The sequence below is a fragment of the Bufo gargarizans genome, chromosome 5 (assembly GCF_014858855.1).
Source record: "Bufo gargarizans isolate SCDJY-AF-19 chromosome 5, ASM1485885v1, whole genome shotgun sequence".
In the NCBI taxonomy this organism is placed as follows: domain Eukaryota; kingdom Metazoa; phylum Chordata; class Amphibia; order Anura; family Bufonidae; genus Bufo; species Bufo gargarizans.
In genome coordinates this window covers 112,882,351-112,907,775 of record NC_058084.1, presented here as the reverse complement: position 1 = coordinate 112,907,775, position 25,425 = coordinate 112,882,351, and the positions used below count along the sequence as shown (strand labels likewise).

The following is a 25,425-nucleotide window of genomic DNA, read 5'->3' as shown; positions in this document are numbered from 1 at the left end:
ACTCCTCCCCTCTGTATCATCTGGCCAGCCCTGTATCCTTCTGGCGTCATTCTTATCTCCATTCTTAATCCAGCGCCTGCACACATCACCGTCGGGTCCACGCATGCGCATTGCCCACTGTGGGCAGAGGCAAAGTGATATGCAGTGAGCATGTGCCGGTTACTTAATTTTCAGCAATTTTAAAATCAGTTCCTTTCATTAGAATAGGGCGGTACGCACATGGATTTCTGCAAGCCCTATTCATGTGAAAAGAAACTGATTTTGAGTCACGGAAAATTCAGCAACAAAATCTGCAGCGTGTGATGGCACCTTTACTGGTCAGAGCATGTCACCACAAGGAGTCTGAATCCAGGAGCAGACTGCAAACCTATAAGTCGGGGGTCTGCAAATGCGCGACGTAATGGAGATTGGTAGATTTAGATGCACCAATAATAATCTAGATTATCTGGAATGACCATTCCTGCAAATGGTCGTTCCCGATCATCTGGCCGTCTAAGGCTACTTTCACACTAGCGGCACGGACCTCCGGCAGGCTGTTCTGTCGGGTGAACAGCCTGTCGGATCCGTCCTGCCGCTAGTAAACGTGTGCCACCGAACTGCCACTCCGTCCCCATTGACTATAATGGGGGCGGGGCAGGGCGTTGGCACGGCAGCCACGGCGAGAGGCTGCCGGAATAAATGTTGGACATGTCAGTTTTATTCCGGCAGCTTCTTGCCGTGCCTCCGCTCCCGCCCCCGCCCCCATTATAGTCAATAGGGATGGAGCGGCAGTCCGGGGGCACACGGTCACTAGTGGCAGGATGGATCCGACAGGCTGTTCACCCAACGGAACAGCCTGCCGGAAGTCCGTGCCGCTAGTGTGAAAGTAGCCTAAATGTGCCACGATCACCCGATGAACGAGCGTAACGATCGTTAATCGGATGATCCTGTCGTTCATGCAGGAACCGACGATCATGGCTTCTGAGCAGCAGATCATGTCGTCTAAACAGCGATCTCTTGCCCAGAAACAATGAGTGATAGCGATCCCCTGTCCTCATACAGTGAAGATGATCTCTGCATGTAAATGCGCATGTCTCCTTCACTGAACGAGCAGCCAACTGTCGGGAAGGATCGCTTCCTTCCCGACAATTGGCCGCTCAGTAGGCCCATATATATCCACCTTCAACGTCCTCGGCAGACATGCAAAGGGAAGCATACTTAGCTGTTCCCCGCCGCTGGCTCCTGCCTCTTTTGTGCCTCGGTCTCTGCTGCCTCCCTCCCCTCCCCCTCTGTCAACATCTCTTGGACACCACTGTAGCCAATCGCTAGCTGCAGTGGGAAGCTGCCCCCTTGCCTCATCTCAGTTGGTCACATGACACAGGGAAAGCAGGTCACCACTGTGGCCAGCGATTGGCTTCAGTGGTATCAAACCAGATGTTGATAGTGGGGGACCTGAGCAAGGTTGGGAACCGATGGATCTGGGACTCGGAGACGGGGAGAAGGTAAGTATAATAAAAGGTGGCTAAGGGTACTTTCACACTAGCGTTAGAGGATTCAGGAAGGCAGTTCCGTTGCCGGAACTGCCTGCTGGATCCGGAGATCCATGTGCAAGCAAATAGCATTTGTTTCCGGATCCAGATGCAGATCCGTCTGGCAAATTCATTGAAATACCGGATCCGTCTGTCCGGTGTCATCCGGAAAAACAGATCTGGTATTTTATTTTTTATTTTAAAGGTCTGCGCATGTGCAGACCGGGAAACCGGACCCGTTTTTCCGGAACACTTGGTACCGGATCCGGCATTAATACATTTCAATGGAAATAATACCAGATCCAGCATTCCGGCAAGTGTTCCAGAATTGTCTCCGGCTAAATACCATAAGTGACTGAACTGAAGACATCCTGATGCATACTGAACGGAACAACTTTTTATACCCATAATCTGTATTGCTGCTTTCACATTCTCATTAATGGATCGGGAAAGAAGCAGCTTCTTACTGCTTTCCCGGCAGCCTGTTAGCAGCTGTTTTACGGTTGTCTGTGTTGGGTGGCCAACACCCTGAGCATTGGCCAGCCTGGAAGCCCAAGGGTCCATTCACACATCCGTACGTGTTTCGCGGATCCGCAAAACACGGACACTGGCAATGTGCGTTCCACATTTTGCGGACCGCACGTCGCCGGCACTAAAATAGAAAATGCCTCCTAATCTTGTCCGCAATTGCGAACAACAATAGGACATGTTCTATTTTTTTTCGGGAACGGAATTGCGGACCCGGAAGTACGGATCCGCATTATCAGATCCGGACAGCACATAGTGTGGCTCCATAGAAATGAATGGGTCCGCAATTCCGTTCCGCAAAATGCGGAACAGAATTGCGGACGTGTGAATGGAGCCTCAAGGTGGATGATCCTGCCGGTTATAAGTGTACACTGATAAATCTGCACTTTTGGTCAGTTCAGTTTTGTATGTTTTCGCATATACTTACACATGGTTGTACGGTTATGCTGATTGTATTATAGTTACAGCACATAATGTAATACTACATGATTTTAATTGTTTTGATGCCTTTTAGGGCCTGGAAGTGTTTTGTACTGAAAATGACCCGTGCTCAGATATATACCTTAAATTTTACAACCATAAAGATCGTGATGGGGTGTACTACTATATTGCTGCTTATCTAGGTTTGTTTTTTTATGTTTTTTCTTTTTCTCTCATGTTTCTTTATTCATTTACTAAGATTTTCACAAACGCGGTATGTAAATAGATAGATGGATAGATAATGTTGTTATAATCCATTAAGACAACCAGATGCAGTCTCCCAGGAAGTACATCCAGTGACGGCTGTCATGTCCGTGAAGGTTGAAGTACATTACTTCTCCAAAGGCTATACGCTTCTTTACACAATTCATTCCACCGGTTTTCTTTATCTAGGGTGAAATTTCATTCTATGTTTTTTTTTTTTGTTTTTTTTTTTTTTTTTTTTTTTTTTTTTTTTTAGTATGCTACCATGTGTTTCATATTATATAATTTAGTTATTTTATTATATGCTGATGTGTTTGCTCATTCGGTGTAACATTCTGTCAATGGAGATGACATTGAAACTAATAGTTGTGTCTGGTTTCCTGCAGAGAATCATGTGACGGAGCAGACCGCAGACAGCTACATGCTTCAGTGGCAGATGGGCCAAATATCCAATTACCAGTATCTTTTACATCTCAATAACCTGGCAGATCGGAGCTGCAATGACCTTTCCCAATACCCTGTGTTTCCATGGATCATCGCAGACTACACTAGCTCTCAATTGAGTATAACCATTTCATCCACATTATTTAGCTTTTTACACTCTGACACCTTCTCCACGTTATACCTTCCTTTGAGGGGCATGGCCAGCACTGGAAATTCGAGTCTTTGTCCCCCCTTAGTGCACCTCAGTTTTCTAGTGCTGGCCATGCCCCTCAGTGCACTGAAGCCCTCATTTGTATTAAAGGGGTTCAGCAGATTATCAGCATCTGATCGGCAGGGGTCCGACACCCGGGACCCCTGCCGATCAGCTGTTTGAGAAGGCAGCGGCACTGGCAGTAGCGCCACGGCCTTCTCGCTGTTTACTGCAAGCCCAGTGACGTCATGACTAGTATGAATGGCCTGGGCGTGGCTTATCTCCATTCAAATAACAGCTTAGCACCGCCCAGGCCATTCATACTAGTCGTGACATTACTGGGCCTGCAGTAAACAGTAAGAAGGCCGCGGTGCTACTGCCAGAGCCGCTGCCTTCTCAAACAGCTGATCGGCAGGGGTCCCGGGTGTCGGACCCCCGCCGATCAGATGCTGATGATCTATCCAGAGATAGATCATCAGTTTAAAAAACTGCAGAACCCCTTTTAAGTATAAAAGTTTTTTTTTAATCATTCTAATAAGCAGGATCAACTTGACCAGGCAGTATGCTCGGGTTAATAGAGTTGATCCTGCCAACAGGTGCTTTTTAAAGGTTTTATCCCATGATTAATGTAAACATGAAAATTTGATACCCTATAGTACATGACAGTCTTGTTCTTACAAACTTATAACCAGCCCTGTACCTCACGTGGATCCAGAGATCTGCCTATTCATTGACCCAATTGCTCTGCTACATTTATTTCAAACTGGTAGCTTAGGGGGCATGTCCTTTCTGCTGCAGCTGGTGCTAGTTGAAGGATGGAACCGAGCATGTGCTTCCATCTCAGTGAGCAGGACAGAGGAATTAGAAAACGAGCAAACAGCAGGTGGCGCTATACAGATTTCAGTGAATAACTCAGTAGCTATAATAAATGTTTATATACATGCAATTACAAAAGTATTCCAATCCAGGTGCTGGTTTGAAAAATTTTGAATATTTTCCATGGCACAACCCCTTTAGGTTTCACTTTTATTTGTCTGCTTAGGTTTGCAAGATGTTTGCAGGAATAAAAGCTAAATATATTGTTCCCTTGTAATATGGCCTGTATTATATTTCCCATTGTGACTGCCACCCAGCTTTCCTAGGGTCCTGAGTGGCAAGTCTGCTAAGTTACTGTATGTACCAATATGGGATCTACCTCTGCATATTTAGGCTTATTTGATTTCACTCCCTTTTACACAAAAAAAAAACTGCTAAAACTTAAAAAGCTGAGTAAAAATGTTCTAATGCTATGTAAGAAACTTTGAAATACTAAATAATTCACATTTGTAAAGCATCTGATTTTACTGTTGCCTTCACCTTCTCATTTTGCCTGCCTGTGTGTGGATGGCCCAAGTCTACCAGAAAGAAAGCTGAAGGGAGAATATGTGACAATGACGAACATTTGAAATGCCCTTTTCTCACATAGGGAACCCACACCCTAGGGCTGGTTGTGCAGCACGGGCGACTCCCAGCGACATCCATGCACTTCACGTCTGTTTTAGTAAATGCATGAAAGGGCAGTTCTGGAGAATCATTTTTCTCATAACCCTGTGTTGTGCCGTTCCTCTGTTATTCCTCTTGAATATTTAGAAATTAATAGTTTGTTGCCTTTCCCTTTGTCAGAGGGGTGTGCGGCTACACCGTCTGGCACTGTCCGCTCTGATTGGACTGTGCCAGTTTGTAGGGGCACCCCCAACTGGTTAACACCAAGTTGTACATTTATTCATCATTTTCTCAGAACAATCAGAGAGGAACCGAGCGCTGCAGGCTGTTATTTCATGAAGAAAACAAATATTTACTAGAACAGACGTCTCGGGAGAGATGACAGGAACTCTTTGAGTTGCTTACTTCATGTATTTATGCAAAAAATTGATGTGAATTATTCATGTGTAAGATGATCACAAACTACTAGCCATGATTATGTATGGGTCACCACAAGACGGAGCAGAAGACCGTCCTCTGATAATGTGCTCTGGTTTCTTTAGATTTATCCATTCCTGAAACCTTTCGAGATCTGAGTAAACCAGTGGGTGCTCTAAATAAAGACAGGCTTGAAAGGCTACTGGTATGTACCTACTGAACCCTTTATGGAAATGACGTGGTGAAAAGCAATCCATGTGCCTGACCAAGCAGTTTTCTGGTTGACCATATTTTATTACTATTGGTGTAAATGTTTTAAACTATTCTCTAAAGGGGTTATCCCACCCCTATAATGCCCCACAGAATTCCCGGCCACCGCATACTGGTTATACTTGCCCCACTCCCTGGCACCCGCTTCGCTCCTGATGCCCGCACGGCTGCGGTTCAAAACATCTGGCAACGGGGGATCAAACAGTAGCACACCGTGATGGGAACGAGCCTCCCTAGCATCACAGGTGACGCTAGGGAGGCTTGTCCCTGCTGTTGGCTGCCCCCTCGCTGGAGATTTTGATCTGCGCGACGGGGAGATGCAGCGGTGACCATACGGGCATCATGAGAGACGCGGGTGCCAGGGAGTGGTGTAAGTATAAGCTGTATATGGTGCCTGGGCATTTTGTGGGGCATTATAGGGTTGAATAATCCCTTTAAGTGGCTGTTTACACCATGTTTTAGCTCTCTGCTGAACTTTGTTGATATATTTAATTACCTGTAAACTGTATAGAAACGTATTCCTCTTCAGATCCATTCACTTTAGTGAAGAAAAAAAAAGTCCAAAAAATGTAACTTAGTCCAAAGCTTTCCAAAAAAAAAAAAAAAGAAGCAGATGTACACATAAGGTAAAGCAGGTCAAATGGAGTCCACCATTTGACCTGCTTTACCTTATGTGTACATCTGCTTCTTTTTTTTTTTTTCGCAGGGCACAATAACATGGTAGATTGCATTATTGTGTCCTCCAAAAAAGGAATGGAAAGCTATGGAAAGCAGGTCAGATGAGTCAAAGTTTAAATGGGTTGGCTTTGAGCTGACAACCCCTGTGGTCTTAACCTGTACACAGTCGCAACTGTACTTTGTTTCTAGCCCCATCCGTTACCTGCAGGACCAAGATGTAGCTTGGTCCAGCGACCGCTGCAGCCAGTCACAGGCCTTGGCAATCACAGCAGCTTGAAACTGCGGTGACTTAACATTCAAGCCACTGTGACTGCTAACGGAGTGCAGTGGTTACAGAACCAAAGCTGCTTCCTGGCCCAGCAGGGACAGCTCGGAACGAAGCAGTGGCGGTACCACAGACAGGGGTTAGGGTTTTTTATGTTCAAGGGCACAGGTTTGAATCCTTGGGGTTGTTGGCTTCAAGTCTGGCCAACCCTTTTAATCTTTTGGACTCTTTTTACCTTTTTTGAAGTGAATGGATCCACTGAAAGATATATTTCGATACATATTAAAACCAATAGATATTCAAAGCTGCAGCCCCAGGGAGATCAGAAGCAGGCTGAGAAGCCCCTGCATCATACAGTTATCTGGTGTCTTCAGCATTCAGATTCTCCTTGGCAATCCGCAGTTGCTAAGAGGTGACTTTACATACAGATTTCTAATAAAAAATAAATAGATTTCTCTAATAAAGTTTATAATTAAAACACTTACACCCACTTTGAATATCTGCATTCCAAGGGCAGTAACCTTTTAAAGGTGTTATGCAAGAATGGGTGTTTTTTGGGTAACCCACTTGCCCAGACCTGTAAGGGAAAGATTACTTACCTGCTTCCCAGTGCCAGCTCCCCGCTCCTTTTCCTTCAGGCCTGCGATGCTCCACTGGGCTCCCTTGATATCAACATCCGGTTTGACATCGCCGCAGCCAATCACTGACCACAGTGGTGTCTGGCTCCCCTTATGTCCTGAAACATGGTCTCATGATGCAAGAGGACCTTGTCTCTGCTGCTGCCAGTGATTGGCTGCAGCGATGTCACACCGAATGTTTACATTGAGGGAGCTCGGGGCAGCATCTCAGGCCTGGAGGTGAAGGAGTGGGGAACCAGCTCTGGGAAGCAGGTAAGTAATTTTTCCTTTACAATCCCTTTAAATGTTTCCATCACGTGGCTGGATGAAGGCTTATTTTTTTTGCCCCTTTTAGTACACTCTCCCAGTTCTTCGTTTTGCTTTAGCTATATCCCCATCTTTATCTGCTCCTGCAGAAAGTAATGGGCCACCGTAATTCAATTCTTCTGGGTTTTTTTTAGGGGGGGGGGGGGGTTTAAGACAAAAAAGATATGCATTAAACTCCACAATTCTGATAAACATAGTAACACATGATTTTATAGCACGGGTTGTTTTTGTTGCTGTGATACCAATTTTGTGTACTTTTTTTAAATAAAAAAAATATATTTAATTTATTCCTATAATAAAGCACAAAAGGTGGTGATTTTATTTTTTATTTTTACTTTTAGATTTTCAGTTTTTATTAAATTGGTTTATTTTCCTTTTCTGTTGTTTCACTGACTAAGACATGTGATCAATTGATTGCTCATATTTATTTTAAACTGCATTATATCTGTCGCAGTGTAGTATGCCTGCAGTACCTTTTGTAATACACGTTTAGTGTCTATGGAGGCCAAAAGGACACTCCAGTTTACTTCATTAAGCCGTGGAAATAAAGCTATGGAATGGCTGTCTCTTTCAAGTAGTTGCATTTCTGTTTGTTATTCTGTGTAGCTATATAGCTGGTCTTCTCTTATTTTTGGGGGGGGATTTAAGTATTTAATGGAAATCAGAGAAAGCTCTGGTCTCCACGGTTATAGTACAGTTTTGGAGAAATTGACAATTGATCTTCAGTTTTTGATCACATGGATGTTACCTCATTAAGAGCACAGTCCTCACAATCAGGTATTCATCTTAGGGCCCTTTTAGGCATTTCAGACCAATGAAAGGCCATTCAGTTACTGTAAATGGGTTTATTCACATGAGCAATTTCCTGCACAGACCATTGGTCCATGCCAAGAAAATCGCAGCATGTTCTAACTTTGTCCATTTTTTTTCCACAAGACTCAGTGTTTCCGAGTTTCTTGTCAGATGTCTGGAAGGGACCTTAGTGCAGTCATTTCACTCCACTTTGCATCAGTGTGTAGTGCAGTCAGGATATAAAGCTTATTGCATACATCATGCATAATATACCTTCCTCATTATTATTATATTACTGTCCTTTTGAAACATAGATTATTAATGGATGATGGCGAACTTTATAGCTACTATAATTGTTCATTTCTAATGATTGCCTTACAGAAGCGGTATCGTGAAATGTCTGAGCCAAAATTCATGTATGGAAGTCACTACTCCTCTCCAGGATATGTTCTCTTCTACTTGGTTAGAGTTGGTAAGCCACAGTCGAGTCATTTTTGCAGGGCGGCTGATATCCAAAATGAATGATGATATGGAAAACTACAATTGTTGAGCAAAGAACTTCCTGCAGGCAGAAATAGCATTTTGTGGTTGATCTGACGCGGTAACAGCCGACACCTGAGATGAGATATATGGTTCATGTAAAAACACATTCAAAGATAAGATCTTTACTGCATAGAACATTTCCTTATACAAATGTGGACTGTAAATGGTTTAAGATAAAGCACCACTTCCTACATCTTAATCATGTAAAGTGTCTATTTTCTTTAGAATTATCCTGTTTCAGGTAGGCCGATCTGCATTGTGAACTCTGGCAGTCTGTTCTGGCAATGGAACAGACTGCCTGAGTTCACTGTATCCGGCATATCCGGAAACCAGTGTGCATCGCCAATGCCCATTCACCATAATGGGGATCCGGCAGGGATGTGGCCACTTTCCGGCACATATGCCGGCTTTCAGACGGACAAAAATTGCGTGTAGCATTAATAACCGGAACAGAGTGCCGGAGTTCACCGCGCATATGTAAACCCAACCATACTGATAGGGAATTCTGAGTTATTAGAGGGAAGACCGTTTTTAGACAGAGGTGAAAGCTTGTCTCTTTAGAAGACTCTGCATACAGTTGCAAGAAAAAGTATGTGAACCCTTTGGAATAATATGGATTTCTGCACAAATTTGTCATAAAATGTGATCTGATCTTCATCTAAGTCACAACAATAGACAATCACAGTCTGCTTAAACTTATACCACACAAAGAATTAAATGTTACCATGTTTTTTTTAAACACACCATGTAAACATTCACAGTGCAGGTGGAAAAGTATGTGAACCCTTGGATTTAATAACTGGTTGAACCTCCTTTGGCAGCAATAACTTTAACCAAACGTTTACTATAGTTGCAGATCAGACGTGCACAACGGTCAGGAGTAATTCTTGACCATTACTCTTTACAGAACGGTTTCATTTCAGCAATATTTTTGGGATGTCTGGTGTGAATCGCTTTCTTTAGGTCATGCCACAGCATCTCAATCGGGTTGAGGTCAGGACTCTGACTGGGCCACTCCAGAAGGCGTATTTTCTTCTGTTTAAGCCATTCTGTTGTTAATTTACTTCTATGCTTTGGGTCGTTGTCCTGTTACAACACTCATCTTCTGTTGAGCTTCAGCTGGTGGACAGATGGCCTTAAGTTCTCCTGCAAAATGTCTTGATAAACTTGGGAATACATTTTTTTCTTCGATGATAGCGATCCGTCCAGGCCCTGACGCAGCAAAGCAGCCCCAAACCTTGATGCCCCCACCACCATACTTCACAGTTGGGATGAGGTTTTGATGTTGGTGTGCTGTGCCTCTTTTTCTCGACACAGTGTTGTGTGTTTCTTCCAAACAACTCAACTTTGGTTTCATCTGTCCACAGAATATTTTGCTAGTACTGCTGTGGAACATCCAGGAGCTCTTGTGCAAACTGTAAACGTGCAGCAATGTTTTTTTTTTGGACAGCAGTGGTTTCCTCTGTGGTATCCTCTGTGGTATCCTCCCATGAAATCCATTTTTGTTTAGTGTTTTACGTATTGTAGATTCACTAACAGGGATGTTAGCAAATGCCAGAGACTTTTGTAAGTCTTTAGCTGACACTCTAGGATTCTTCTTCACCTCATTGAGCAGTCTGCGCTGTGCTCTTGCAGTAATCTTTACAGGATAGACACTCCTAGGGAGAGTAGTAGCACTGCTAAACTTTCTCCATTTATAGACAATTTGTCTTACCGTGGACTGATGAACAGCAAGGCTTTTGGAGATATTTTTAGAACCCTTTCCATCTTTATGCAAGTCAACAATTCTTAATCGTAGGTCTTCTGGGAGCTCTTTTGTGCGAGGCATCATTCACATCAGGCAGTGCTTCTTGTGAAAAGCAAACCCAGAACTGGTGTGTGTGTGTGTGTTTTTTTTTTTTTTAGGGCAGCTGTAACCAACACCTCCAGTCTCATCTCATTGATTGGACTCCAGTTGGCTGACACCTCACTCCAATTAGCTCTTGGAGATGTCATTAGTCTAGGGGTTCACATACTTTTTCCACCTGCACTGTGAATGTTTATGTTGTGTTCAATAAAAACATGGTAACATTGAATTCTTTGTGTGTTATTAGTTTAAGCAGACTGTGATTGTCTATTGTTGTGATTTAGATGAAGATCAGATCACATTTTATGACCAATTTGTGCAGAAATCCATATCATTCCAAAGGGTTCACATACTTTTTCTTGCAACTGTATCTGGCTGTTAGACTGCTTTCATACAATCGGTGTTTGGACAGTGTTCACTGATTTCCATCAGTGATTCTGAGCCAGAACAGGTAAATATGTTTCTACTATACCTTGGCTCTGTGTAGGCCTCATTCCTGGTTTTTGCTTACAATCGCCAGTGATCACTGATCACACTCTGACCAAAAAGTGATGTGTAAAAGCAATCTAACATGGTCAGTTCATTGATTCCAGCAAGAATTGTGTAATGCTCCATTTCTTCTGTGGAGGTGCTGTACGGAAATGTAATACTTGCTCCTGGACACCCACTGAGTATAGCCGATAATTTGGAATCTCAGTAATCTTTTTGATCAGTGTTAATTTAGAAATTTTTGGATATGCGGTCTACTTTTATACCATTTGATTTGTAGTGTTGGTTCGATTAATTAATTTATATTTTTTTATATTATTGAAATCTGATACAATGGTTTCTTCTTTTACAGCCCCAGAGCACATGCTATGCATCCAAAATGGAAGGTTTGACCATGCGGATAGAATGTTCAACAGGTTAGTAATACACCGTGCAGGTGATCAGTGGTCAAGATGGTCCTTTTTGTAGAAATGTTTTAATATTGCACACATGTCATCTGATGTAATGTATCCTCTCAAGTGTTATCTTGTTATTAAAATATCAATTTAAATTGTATCTCTGATGTAAAGTAAAAACTGTACTTTTCTCTTAGATCCTTATATGCAGTTTCCTTGAAGAGCCTTTCAGCAGTTTTTGCTGTAGGCGATTGTGTTCAGTTCAGTTTTTTCCACGCAGGTGCAATGCGTTTTGATGTGTTTGTCACGTGAGCGTTAAAAAAGCTGAAGGCTTACAAACAACATCTACTAGCAACCATTAGTGAAAAACGCATTGCACCTGGACTGCATCCAGATTACATTCGGTTGCAATGCTTTTTTCACTGAAACCCCATTCACTTCTTTGGGTCCAGGGCAAAATATAAAACATGCTGCAATTCTCATGCAACACAGAACTGATGCGTGAAAAAAAAAAAAATAGGTCCCGATTTATTGCGGGTGCTCTGCATTCACTTCAGGCATCGCACTTGCAGGGAAAAATCGCTCATGTGAAAGGGGCCTTGCAGACACTAAAATGCTTGCAATTCTTTGTTTGGATAAGCTAGTCAAATTATTTTAGGTATATCTCTGTCTTTACCTGCTACTGCAGCAGACATCAGCAGGGAGAAAGTACAGGGCTACAGCAATTCAGTGAAGCTAGCAAAAAATGTTGTGCTTTTTAAAAATAAATAAAATTCTAGATTTAAAAACTTGAATTTACGTTTGCCTACCATGGCACATATTTAGAGTTTTTAATTAGGAAAACTGCCAACACTGAAATATAAAATAAATATCACTTCCAAAATAAGCTGCATGACCCAACCATAAAAAAAATAATAATAAGCTTTTAACTTTTTCTAGTATTGCAGAAACGTGGAGGAACTGCTTAGATGGTGTAACAGACTTTAAAGAGGTAATCCAAGTTTCCATCTGTACAGTATTTATTTCTCAGTTTTCTTTTTCTTTTAATTTCTATCCTATTTTAGTTAATTCCAGAGTTTTATGGAAGTTGTGGTGCATTCTTGCTAAACAGTATGAACCTGGACCTTGGGAAAAGACAAGGAGGGAAATTGGTTGATGATGTAGACATTCCTCCTTGGGCGTCAGGTAAAAGAACCATGCTGTATATTGTCAAATAAGAGTGCAGATCAAAGCCGCCATGCATCCAATAGATTATAGCATGTGCAGTCAAGTGTATGTTAACTTCTCTTTTAATTAGATATAGATGACTTCCTGCTGAAAAACAGAGAGGCTTTAGAAAGTCAGTATGTTTCGGACCATCTCCATGAATGGATTGACTTGATATTTGGCTATAAGCAGAGAGGAAGTGAGGCTGTTTCTGCAAATAATGGTAAGCCTGTTAAGTATGTCAAAGGACATTGAACCGTAAAAGGAACTATAGAATTTCCAGCCCCTACACTATTAGTTTTGCATTTGACTTGTGTTTAAGATGGTTTCACATGATGCAATTGCATGTGTTTTATCTTCAATTAATTTAAAAAATAAGCGTCTTTTTCACTATTCTTGATTAAAATGATCCTATTGCCTAGTGTATATAACCCCTAGACAGACCTGTGTGTGCAGGTTGATACAACTGTTGTAAAAGGTAGACCAGGCACTCTATATATGTAACCAATAGATGAGATATTTATTTGATAAAATACAATTTGATACTAAAAGCATAAAACAGTGACACAGTATACTACAATGATATAGCAGCAAAGTTAGTTAGCAGCACAATATCAGCAGTCAAAATAACCACTGAAGAAGGGGACACGTCCCCGAAACGCATATGGGCTATACCTTGAACCGGCATGCTGGTAGAGAATCCCCCCTGGATCTGATCTAAGTTTTTGTAACGAAAAATCCTGGCGGCACTTGACTTCAACAAGCGCTGAACCCGCTGACGATACTGGACACAGAGTCAGCTGAGAGCAACAAGCCGGTATTCAGAGACTGGAATTGAACAAGAGTAAGGTAACATTGAACAAGCGTATATAACTGAATGGGACGCCACTCTGCTTTTCATACTATACCCTCTAGCCTTCCCGCTATACCGTAAACTAACCAGGAGAGTAACTATATTAATACGGACATTGACCCGTCACTTGGACAATTCAGTTGAAAGAAAGACCATGATATTATACCGCTACAGTTATAAAGGAGTATCTGATTTGCAAGTGCGATCCATGTGGATGCATTTTAAATCCTTTCCTCTGCTAGACTTTGGTGGCTGCTTACATTATTTCGACTGCTGATATTGTGCTGCTAACTAACTTTGCTGCTAACTAACATTGCTGCTATATCATTGTAGTATACTGTGTCATTGTTTTATGCTAATTTTATGCTGTTATTTTATGCTTTTAGTATCAAATTGTATTTTATCAAATAAATATCTCATCTATTGGTTACATATATAGAGTGCCTGGTCTACCTTTTACTACTATGTATTACCCTTTGTGTGGCTGGGTGGGCCACTCAGACCAAGAGCACCTGTTCCACATTGTCCAGCTGGAGTGATCCACAGACACTCTATTGATAACAACTGTTGCTCTAACAAGCCATCAGATCCTACAGTCCTGTATTGCTCCCTGATACTTGCTATTCTACTTAAAGGAGTTATCCCATGATTACTGTAAAATATGAAAATCCTATATCAAATAATATGTGACTATCTCTAACTAACAAACTTAGAGCCAGCCCTGTACCTCACATGGATCCAAGGATCTCCCCATTTATTGCTCCAATTGCTCTGCTAGATTTATTTCCATCTCAGTCAGCAGGACAGAGAAATTAGAAAAAGAGCAAACAGCAGGGGGCGCTATACAGATAGATTTCAGTGGCTATACTACATTTGTAATTACCGTACATGCAAATACAAAAATATTTAGATCCAGGTGTAGTTTTGAAAAATATAGAATAGTTTACATGGGACAGCCCCTTGAAAGGGAGCCTGTCACCCGTTTTTCACCAATATAACTAAGAGCACTGTCCAATAAAAGATTGCAGACACATCCCAAGCATACCTGTGTGCACTGTGTGTCTGTATTCCATGTCCAGGAAAAGCACTTTTATTCTGATGGAAAACAGCTCCCAAGTGCCAGCTCTGCTGCTCCAAGTGCCCCAAGCAAACCAGACTGAAGCGGGGAGGGCTGCTTTAGTTGCTAATATCGTGGGAGGTGTACCAGCTAAAAATATGACCTTGACCCTGTTTGAAAGCTGGCATTCCAACCCTTCCAACTATACCACAGCATTATATCCACTGTATCAGAAGATATAGTCGTTAGAAATCGAGTCAGAAGTGGAAGCTGTTTTTACTTTCAGCTGCACTTGGGAGCTGTTTTTCAGCAGAATAAGGCCTCATGCCCACGGTCGTTGTTTGGGTCCGCATCCGAGCCGCCGTTTTGGCGGCTCGGATGTGGACCCATTCACTTCAATGGGGCCGCAAAAGATGTAGACAGCACTCCGTGTGCTGTACGTATCCATTGCTCCGTTCCGTGGCCCCTCTAAAAAAATATAACATGTCCTATTCTTGTCCGCGCTTTGCGTACAAGAATAGGCATTTATATTGAAGGCAAATTGTGGAACGTGCACGGACGCCATCCGTGTTTTGTGGATCCGCGATTTGCGGACCGCAAAAAAAACACACCACGGTCATGTGCATGAGGCCTAAAAGTGCTTTTCCTGGACATGGAATACAGACACATGGTACACACAGGTATGCTTGGAAAGCGTTTGCAATCTTCTATGGGGCAATGTTAGTTATATTGGTGAAAATGAGGTGACAGACTCCCTTTAAAGAGGACCTGTCCCCTCTCCTGACATGCCTGTTGTAATATCTTTATGCATTCCCTGTGTAATAACAATTCTAGAGCATCTATTCTTATGGCTCTATGTTGTGCCATTAAACCTACAAAACACCTCTCTGTCTAACCTAGACAGCAACACACACCACCTGTATATCATCTAATCTATAAGCAACAAAATTCAAGTGGGAAAGATATATCAAAATATCACTTTATTCTCAGATCTATAATAAATACGGGAAAAGACAGGATGGAAAACAGTATACAGAGGGCCGTAGGGCAATATATGCAGTGCGGGATCATGTGTATCCACACAAGTAAGCACGGATAGCCTACAGGTAAAAATAGTTCTGGTGCATGAATAATCAATCCTGCGTAAAAGATAGGAAAAAATAGATAACTATAGGACCCACCAAGGGGATATATCCCATACAACAGGATCAATTAAATAACCGATTATTCATGGACCTCACATCAGCAGAAGTTATGTGTACATATATAGACTTCCAAGACTCCACTATGTATAATACAATGAATATGGTCACTGGATGTCAGATAGTAACAATATCCCACGGATGGTATCATGGGCCTAATGTGGATGTGAACTGAAACCAAGTATAGATACACCGTAGTGCTATAGCACTATACATGGAACGTACCTGAGGACATGATAACCGCAAGTATAAGCCCGAGAGCGCAGACCTCGACGCACGTTTCACCTCAGCGGCTTCGTCAGGAGGTATCAAATGACAGACTAACAGGGTATATATAATCTAAATGAGAGTCATCATGTCCTCAGGTACGTTCCATGTATAGTGCTATAGCACTACGGTGTATCTATACTTGGTTTCCGTTCACATCCACATTAGGCCCATGATACCATCCGTGGGATATTGTTACTATCTGACATCCTGTGACCGTATTCATTGTATTATACATAGTGGAGTCTTGGAAGTCTATATATGTACACATAACTTCTGCTGATGTGAGGTCCATGAATAATCAGTTATTTAATTGATCCTGTTGTATGGGATATATCCCCTTGGTGGGTCCTATAGTTATCTATTTTTTCCTATCTTTTACACAGGATTGATTATTCATGCACCAGAGCTAGTTTTACCTGTAGGCTATCCGTGCTTATTTGTGTGGATACACATGATCCCGCACTGTATATATTGCGCTACGGCTCTCTGTATACTGTTTTCCATCCTGTCTTTTCCCGTATTTATTATATATCTGAGAATAAAGTGATATTTTGATATATCTTTCCCACTTGAATTTTGTTGCTTCTATGTTGTACCATTCCTTTATTATTTCTACTAGAAGTTATGAATGAATTGCTAGCAGTCTGCAGTAAGGGTACAGAGGGGAGGTAACCAGTTGGGGGAAAGAAACAGACTGTGCAGGGACACTCCCCAACTGGTTACCTCCCCTCTGTACCCTTACTGCAGACTGCTAGCAATTCATTCATAACTTCTAGTAGAAATAATAAAGGAATGGCACAACATAGAGCCATAAGAATAGATGCTCCAGAATTGTTATTACATGGTGATGCATGTAGCTATTACAACTATCAGGCATGTCTGGAGAGGTGACAGGTTTTCTTTAATTGTTATTCACACACACTATGGTATACAGTGTATCCCTGAGCCCATAGACATTTTAGTATAAGGGTACTTTCACACCTGCGTTTTTCTTTTCTGGCATAGTTCTGTCCTAGAGGCTCTATACCAGAAAAGAGCTGATCAGTTTTATCCCCATGCATATTGAATGGAGAGCATTCCGTTAAGGCCTCATGCACACGACAGTATTTTTTTCACGGTCCGCAAAACGGGGTTCTGTTGGTCCGTGACCGTTTTTTCGTCCGTGGGTCTTCCTTGATTTTTGGAGGATCCACGGACATGAAAAATGAAAAAAAAATCTAAGTCAAGTTTGCCATTGAAATGATAGGAAAAAACTGACACGGAGCACGGACGCGGATGACAATCTTGTGTGCATCCGTGTTTTTTCACGGACCCATTGACTTGAATGGGTCCGTGAACCGTTGGCCGTGAAAAAAATAGGACAGATCATATTTTTTTTCACGGCCAGGAAAAAACTGATCACGGATACGGCTGCCAAACGGTGCATTTTCTGATTTTTCCACGAACCCATTGAAAGTCAATGGGTCCGCGAAAGAAAAACGGAAAACGGCACAACGGCCACGGATGCACACAACGGTCGTGTGCATGAGGCCTAAGGATGTCTTCAGTTCAGTCTTTTTGACTGTTCAGGACGGAGATAATACCGCAACATGCTACGGTTTTATCTCCAGCCAAAAAATCTATAGGAATGTGTTAGTGCAAAAATACCGCAATGCAGTATCCTTCCTCTGCGCAGACCGAAAAAAAGTGAAAAAAATAAATGCTGGATCCGTTTTTTCAGATGACACCGGAAAGGCTGATCCGGCAATTCAATGCATTTGTAAGGCGGATCAGGATCCTGATCAGTCTTACAAATGCCATCAATTGGCATACGTTTTGACGGATCCGGTAGGCAGTTCCGGTGACGGAACTGCCTGCCGGATTCCTCTGCCGCAAGTGTGAAAGTACCCTAAGATATTGGCAGGGAAGGAAGAAGTCTGGAAGAGAGCGCAAGCTTCACAGATAACTCCCCCTGAGCTCTGAATTTGCAGGTCCACAAACATGTCAGAAATGTGAAATCCTGAAAACAATAGAAGCAACACATTAATTAACTAGTAACACAACAATATCTAAGTAGATTGTGTTCCTTTACTGTGATGCATATACCCTTTTTAATATGGTAACTTGGCAGAATATCACATGGTTGGACGTTTGAGGCCTGTTTTCAATGCAAAAACAAAACTGCTGGTTCTTATAAACCACCTAATCTCTTCCACATGGCATTCTAAACAAAGCGTCACTGATTACTATGGGTTTGCTGAAAATGTGTCTTGAGAGGTTCAGGCCATTTGGAAATTGATGATGGTCAGAGAAAAGGAATCCCCATGCATAGAGAGAGCTCCTGCAAGTGCCCTAGAGGTGGTGGTCTCTGCAGAGAGCTGCTTCACGGCTCTTCCCCTCTGCACTGAGAGAGCGCTGACACTCTCGTCCGGTTGGATGCTGTAGCTGTCATCTAAATCAAATAGGAGGGGCTGTGAAGCAGCTTAATGCAGAGAGCACTTCACATTTAAATTCTGCATACTGGACACTTACAGGAGCAGAATCTGGCAGAATAAAGTTCATATTCATGCTGCTCCTGAAGATAAAAGCTCTATAAAAGATATGTTTATCCTGCTCTAGTACTGTCAGCAGTTTTGCATGGTCAAAACTGCTGACAGACTCCCTTTAAATTGAGCAGCTTTTATAGCAAGGGTAAGTATTCCCACACAATCCGATAAAAGAGGAAAACTGATGAAGAATTGTCTTAATACAGGATCAATGGGACCTGGTAAAAAAAAAAAAAAAGCCCAAATAAAATATTAACACAAAGCATCATGCTACAACTTTAGAGTTTTCTCTGCTCCGTTTTCTGCCCCTAGTTCTTAAGAAATTCCATATTGTGTTAATGTTCTTTGCAGCAAATTATTTATTTTTCCTTTTCTCATTATCTGACGTTTTAGATCATTAACAGCCAGATTAACTGGTTATTATTTTACTTTTTAAGTTCTTTAATGGCAATGATTTTGTTGAAACGTGACTATACAAGTGCTGCATGTCAGTAAAAAGTTATCACCACTGAACATCTTCCAGTCATTTTTCATGCCAGTTGAGCTTAGAACTTATCCAGCAACTTTCTTGATGACTTGTGCTACTTTTTGACCAATGAAAGCTTCCAATCTTTCTCGTTGATAAGGCTCTTGTATTTCACACCAACTAGATGTTTGAACAGCAAGAAGTACTTGTTGAGGTCAGCAGTAGCATATGCGTCACTTGAGGTATGTTACAGGTACCCTAAGGTGACTGATCTGCCACGCGTGCCTGGATTTTCAGTCAAGAAAGGAAAGTACATGTGCACATGTGGCACAATGGCTTATCTCCTTTTGAAAATTAAAAATCCTTTGTTGCCATTTCATCATCTGTCAGAAGAGTTGGAAGGCCCCCCCATACACATTAGATGGGTTTCCAGCCCCATTGAACACTGGACTAATGTGTATGGGGACCATTAAAGGTTATGTACATCTTCAGTTACTAATATTGAGCTTTTCTGTCACAAAGGGTTTACTGTTTTTCTAGCTGTGTGACTGGTACTTTCACTTTGTGCTAGTCATCTAATAAACCTGATCTCTAAACTACTGAGGGGTCATAAACACTTATTTAAGCCACATTCTTATCAGTAAGATAAGAACAGCTGTAATGAGTGTTTGTTTATAAGGCTGGGTTCACACATGAGCGTTTTTACAGCGCGTTCCTACGCGCTGTAAAACGCTCAACAGGCAAAAACCAATGATTCCCTATGGGCATGGTTCTCACCTGAGCGTTTTACAGTGCGTACGAACGCGCTGTAAAATGCCCTACGCTTCTTTGGGGTGTATTGTCGCGCGTTCCCGCACATAGACTTAGCGGGAATGCACGACAATGGGCGTTTGCTTGTTTCCTCGCGCGTATGTAAACGCCCGATAAACATGCTTGTAAACGGCGCTTATCGGGTACGCTCAGGTGTGAACCCAGCCTAAGGCCTTCTCTTGGTCTGGAAAATACAGAAAATACAAAGGCTGCTACTAGAGCATGTCATCTCTGTACATAAAAAAGGCCGCCATATTTTTAATAAAGACCAAATTAAAAAATATTTTTAGCTCAAAATGAGTACAATGCAATAATAAAACAAATAGCCTTTAAACTTTAATTTTATATATACTGAAGGTGAAACACTCAGTAGAAATAGGAACTTTCTGAAGTTGTGAAGATGGTGAGATTAATGGACAGGGTTAGGAGATTCCTTAGAAATGTTATAGCAGGTTTTTTTTTTGTATTGAAGATGTGCTTATTTTCTTCTTCCTAAGTGTTCCATCCGGTGACATATGAAGGAGAAATCAACTTAAAAAGGTAATACAAGTGAGCTTTCCAGATATGTTATATTGCTGTAGGGATTTTGTCAATCTCAGATAAGACTGCCCACTTGACTCCCAAGCCTATAAAGAGCAGAGGTCTAAATGTATAAATTACTAGTTTTAATGAATCTTTTCCCAAAAATCTATAGATCAGTCTGCTCAGCTCCTCCTGCTTTATAACATACTGCCTTACATTGCATTTTCATGGTGATAGGTTCCCCTTAGTACACCCCCCCAGACAGGGCTGGTGCAAGGATTTTTGCCACCCTAGGCAAAAGCTAATTTTGCCGCCCCCTTGAGTCCGCCTATTAACCACGCCCTTTGGCCCGCCCCTTTTCTGTCTGCCACCTATTTAATGATTGTTGCATGTAACATTTTACTTGACCAGCTAATTTTAGCTATTCTACAGCAGTCCTGTTTTACAATATTTTAGCAAAATCTAGGAAACTTCTAGTGCAGATAAAATCTCACTCATAGGTGCTGATCTTCTCACGCAGAGTTACTAGAGGCCTGATGCTGCCTACTGTTACTTTTCCAGTTCACACATTAGTTTCTTATATTGCATCATTTTAGGAATGACTATAATGAACCGTATTTCGTCACTTACCTTTCAGCATTGAAGATCCTGATCAGAAAATAGCATTGCTAACTCAAATTTTGGAATTTGGTCAAACTCCAAAACAGCTTTTTACAAAAGCTCATCCAAAGAGGATATTTACTAAGTCCAGATGTTTTTCCCGGTCATCCAGTCAGAATCTGTCTACAGTAGAATCACCAGGTATGATATTTGTTCTGTGCAGATCTGAAAAATGTGCTAAAGCCATATTCCAGCATTGTATAACTGGTTTCATACCATGTTCAGGACACCTGCTTTCCATTAGTTGTTTTTTTTTCTACTGAAGTCGAAATGGATCCGGCACACTTGACATTTCCTTAGATAAAAAAAAAAAAAGTTTGCATCGTTCTTGGGTGTATGCCTACTTTTTATTAAAACAAAAACCGTGGCTGAGCCCGTTGCTAACCCAATTACACATCTTCTTCCATAGTTCCAGCATCCTCATTTTATGGTGGCCTTTTTATTTCCTCAGATGATTGCTCCTAGAAAATATGAGCTATCTTATAAATAGTGAAGGGTATTACAGCCATATTTTATTAATTCCCAGAGAACCCTGGGGGGTGTATGCCATACAGAATTTTTTTTGTTTATTTTAGTTGGCACCGCACTTTCTTGGTTAAGCAGGTGACATTTAATGGAGAATTTATGTAATGCCTAATCATGCCATATATTATTGGATTTTCTTGTGTAAATACTAGGGATCGACCGATATTGATTTTTTAGGGCCGATACCGATAATTAGTGAACTTTCAGGCCGATAGCTGATAATTTATACCGATATTCTGGGAATTTTTTTTTTTTTTTTTTTTTTTTTTTTAAATTCCCACAAATCTGCTGAAAATTAATGTTTATTGTTAATGTGTCTTTTTTTTTTGTAAATCTTTCTTTTTCATTTATACTTAATATTTTTGGTTTTATTTTTGTAACTTTTTTTTTTTTTTTTACTAACTTTTAGCCCCTTAGGGACTAGAACCCTTGTCCTATTCACCCTGATAGAGATCTATCAGGGTGAATAGGAGCTCACACTGTCCCTGCTGCTCTGTGCTTTGTGCACACAGCAGCATGGAGCTTACCATGGCAGCCAGGGCTTCAATAACGTCCTGGCTGCCATGGTAACCGATCGGAGCCCCAGCATTACACTGCTGGGGCTCCGATCGGAGGAGGAGGGGAGAGGGGATCCTGTGGAGGGGCGCACTGCGCCACCAATGCTTAATACTGGGGGGGGCTTGGGGGGGAGGCGCACTGCGCCCCCAATGTCTAATACTGGGGTTGGGGGGGGGCGCACTGCGCCACCAATGAAGATTAAAGGAGTTGTCCAAGTTATATTTATTGATGACCTATCCCCAGGATAGGTCATCAATATCAGATCGGCGGGGGTCCAATACCCGGCACCCCCTCCGATCAGCTGTTTGAAGAGGAGACTCGCACGGTGTCAGCGCTGCCTCCTCTTCACTGTTTACCTTTTAGCCGTTGCATCTGCAGTGGTGAGCAGGTGTAATTACACCCAAGCCTTCCTATTGAAATGAATGGCTTGGGTGTAATTACACCTGCTCACCACTGCAGATGCAACGGCTAGAAGGTAAACAGTGCAGAGGAGGCAGCGCTGACACCGTGCACGCCTTCTCTTCAAACAGCTGATCGGAGGGGGTGCCGGGTGTCGGACCCCCTCCGATCTGATATTGATGACCTATCCTGGGGATAGGTCATCAATAAATATAACTTGGACAACCCCTCTCTCATTTATTCATATACAGGAGGCAGGAGCTGCAGAATCGCATAGCCGGCTCCCGATCTCTATGAGCAGTAGCTGTGATCCGCGGCACCTGAGGGGTTAACTACCGCGGATCGCAGCTACCGCTCATAGAGGTCGGGAGCCGGCTATGTGATCCTGCAGCTCCCGCCTCTTGTATATGAATAAATGAGAGATTAAGCTTCATTGGTGGCGCAATGGCCATAGCTCCTCCCCGCCTCTTGTCCCCTGTCCTTTCATTGGCGGCAGCAGCAGCACAGGGGGGGGGGGGGGGGGGGGGGGAAAGACACTGCTTCCTTCTCCCCTGTGCTGCTAAGGGGAACACGGAGAACGCTGTCAGCAGCGCGATCTGTGTTCCCCATACGCTATCGGAATATCGGCAAAATAAATGCCGATATCGTTCAAAATCCTGAATATCGGCCGATAATATCGGTAAATCCGATAATCGGTCGATCCCTAGTAAATACAGTAAAGAGGGCATTTAATAGAATGGCCTTTTCCTCGTCCTCCACAGTTAGACCCAGATTATTTATCAGAGGGCTTTCAGTTTTACATTTCTCTTAGTTTGTGCACGTTTACCTGATTGCTTTATGTAATGTAGTTGGTTAGATGAATTGTAAGGCTTTTAGGATTTTTAGGACTTATTTAATAGAAGCTATGTTTCAAGATTTCCATCTTTGTTGTCCAGAATTTTATGGAGAGAATAGTTGTAGATCTCTAAACTGGTGGCCATCCTGATTTTACTGAGTTTTGTCATCAAGCGGAACATCGACGTATCCAGTTCTGCCATCTTCTCTAATTTATCTAACCTCAGAAATAACGCTCTTGGGCCTCCCCTCTCTCTTGGAACTCTCTCCTTCATTCCATCCAGTACTCCCAACCCCTCAAATGCTCATTGAAAACTTACCTCCAAGCATATATATATATATATATATATATATATATATATATATATATATATATATATAGCAGAAAAAGAGATTTGGCGGCACCAGTCTGTTGGCTCAGGTGCTATGTCCAAAGGAATGAGCTTTCACCTTCTTATATATGTAGAGAATCGGACAGCACTCCAAGACTTGAAAAAAGTAGAAATCTTTATTCACCCATGTGAAAAATAATTGCAACGTTTCAGCTCACAATCGAGCCTTTCTCAAGCTTGAGAAAGGCTCGATTGTGAGCTGAAACGTTGCAATTATTTTTCACATGGGTGAATAAAGATTTCTACTTTTTTCAAGTCTTGGAGTGCTGTCCGATTCTATATATATATATATATATATATATATATATATATATATATATATATATATATATATATATATATATATATATATATATATATAATATAAATAAAATATAATATATTTTTTTTTTTTTTTTTTTTTTTATTTCATACAGTTTCGCCCAGTGAGGATTCTTTTGAAGACCTAACTGAAGAAAGTAAAACCCTTGCATGGAGCAATATCACCAAATTCCAAATAGAGAGCAGACACAAGATTCACAAAGAGTGAGTGATATGTAAATGTGAAATCCATGTTTGCTATTTTATGAGATTATTGTAAAGACGGCTTGTAGGATGATTACAGGATATAACCTATTACATGGGATATAGGATGATCACAAACAGTAAATACTTGATTTCTTCATGGACAGTCAATTCTTGCTTAAAAGGGCTTTCCACTTTGGCCATCCATCTGAAATAAACCACTAAGTGGGGAAATCAGGGTAATATCTGAAGTCCGTTTTGCTTCAGTCTGCGTTGGCGTACTTTCACCAAATTTATTAAATGTCACACATTGTGAATTTTGCCACATTTTTCCCACCCACTTTTCAAAACTGGAGTGAGTGGTATAAAAAGGCAAAAATTCACAACATTTTTGCACAACAAAGCCCAAGCACTTGCAGAACCCAGATTTGGGACTTTTTGAAGTCAGAATTCTGGATTTCAGGGCTCGGTAAAAAAGAGTATTTTGTGATCTGCTGTTGTTGCCAGGTGAAAGCAACCTGCCAGTATAATTTTTCATTCAACATCTATGCAGGAGAAATGAAGCATTAGGGTGCCTTCACATGCAGCAGATTTTGTTGCATAAAGTTTCTGCGACTGAAAATCTGTTCCATTCACCTAAATGAGTCTTGCGCATTTCCATGTGCTTGCCATTAAAACAACTCCATTCACATGAATGAACTGATTTTCAGCTGCAGAAATGTCTCCAGCAAAATCTGTCATGTGTGAAGGCACCTTTACCTTAACCATTTAAAACCACAATGCACAGGTGAGCCTTGTTCTCCAGAGGAGGAGCCAACAGGAGTGCATCATGAAAGAACAGCACAGCCACTGGTCTGTTGATGATCCTACTTTTCCAAAACAAATGCTCCTGTCCCCATCATGTTTGGTCTACTCTGGACTGGAAGTGATGACGTCCCTTGACCACTTTAGTCAGTCCATGTCCTCAGGACTCACATGTGCAATAATGGCACATAACTGCTGAGGTTCAGTCTACTGTAATGCCAGGACTATCAACAGGTGAATGGTGTAGAGATGAGCAAATTGATTTGTCTCATTAGCAGTGCTTCTTTACCTGTCGGGGGGGGGGGGGGGGTTGTACCCATTAGCCTCAAGATTGACAGGGCTGGACATGGCCCTGACAATTTT

General features: G+C 41.8%; 1 protein-coding gene across 1 annotated transcript in view; it reads left to right on the top strand.

Annotated features, from left to right (window-relative positions):
• The window catches only part of NSMAF (neutral sphingomyelinase activation associated factor), a 102,389-nt gene that overhangs the window by 35,394 nt on the left and 41,570 nt on the right, over positions 1–25,425 (top strand). The window contains exons 12-22 of the mRNA XM_044293317.1: positions 2,551–2,659; positions 3,107–3,283; positions 5,379–5,458; positions 8,584–8,674; positions 11,433–11,496; positions 12,415–12,466; positions 12,540–12,660; positions 12,773–12,904; positions 20,362–20,404; positions 21,024–21,187; positions 24,171–24,279. Of these exons, the coding sequence (XP_044149252.1) occupies positions 2,551–2,659; positions 3,107–3,283; positions 5,379–5,458; positions 8,584–8,674; positions 11,433–11,496; positions 12,415–12,466; positions 12,540–12,660; positions 12,773–12,904; positions 20,362–20,404; positions 21,024–21,187; positions 24,171–24,279 (1,142 nt within the window). The remainder of the gene's footprint in view (positions 1–2,550; positions 2,660–3,106; positions 3,284–5,378; positions 5,459–8,583; positions 8,675–11,432; positions 11,497–12,414; positions 12,467–12,539; positions 12,661–12,772; positions 12,905–20,361; positions 20,405–21,023; positions 21,188–24,170; positions 24,280–25,425) is intronic.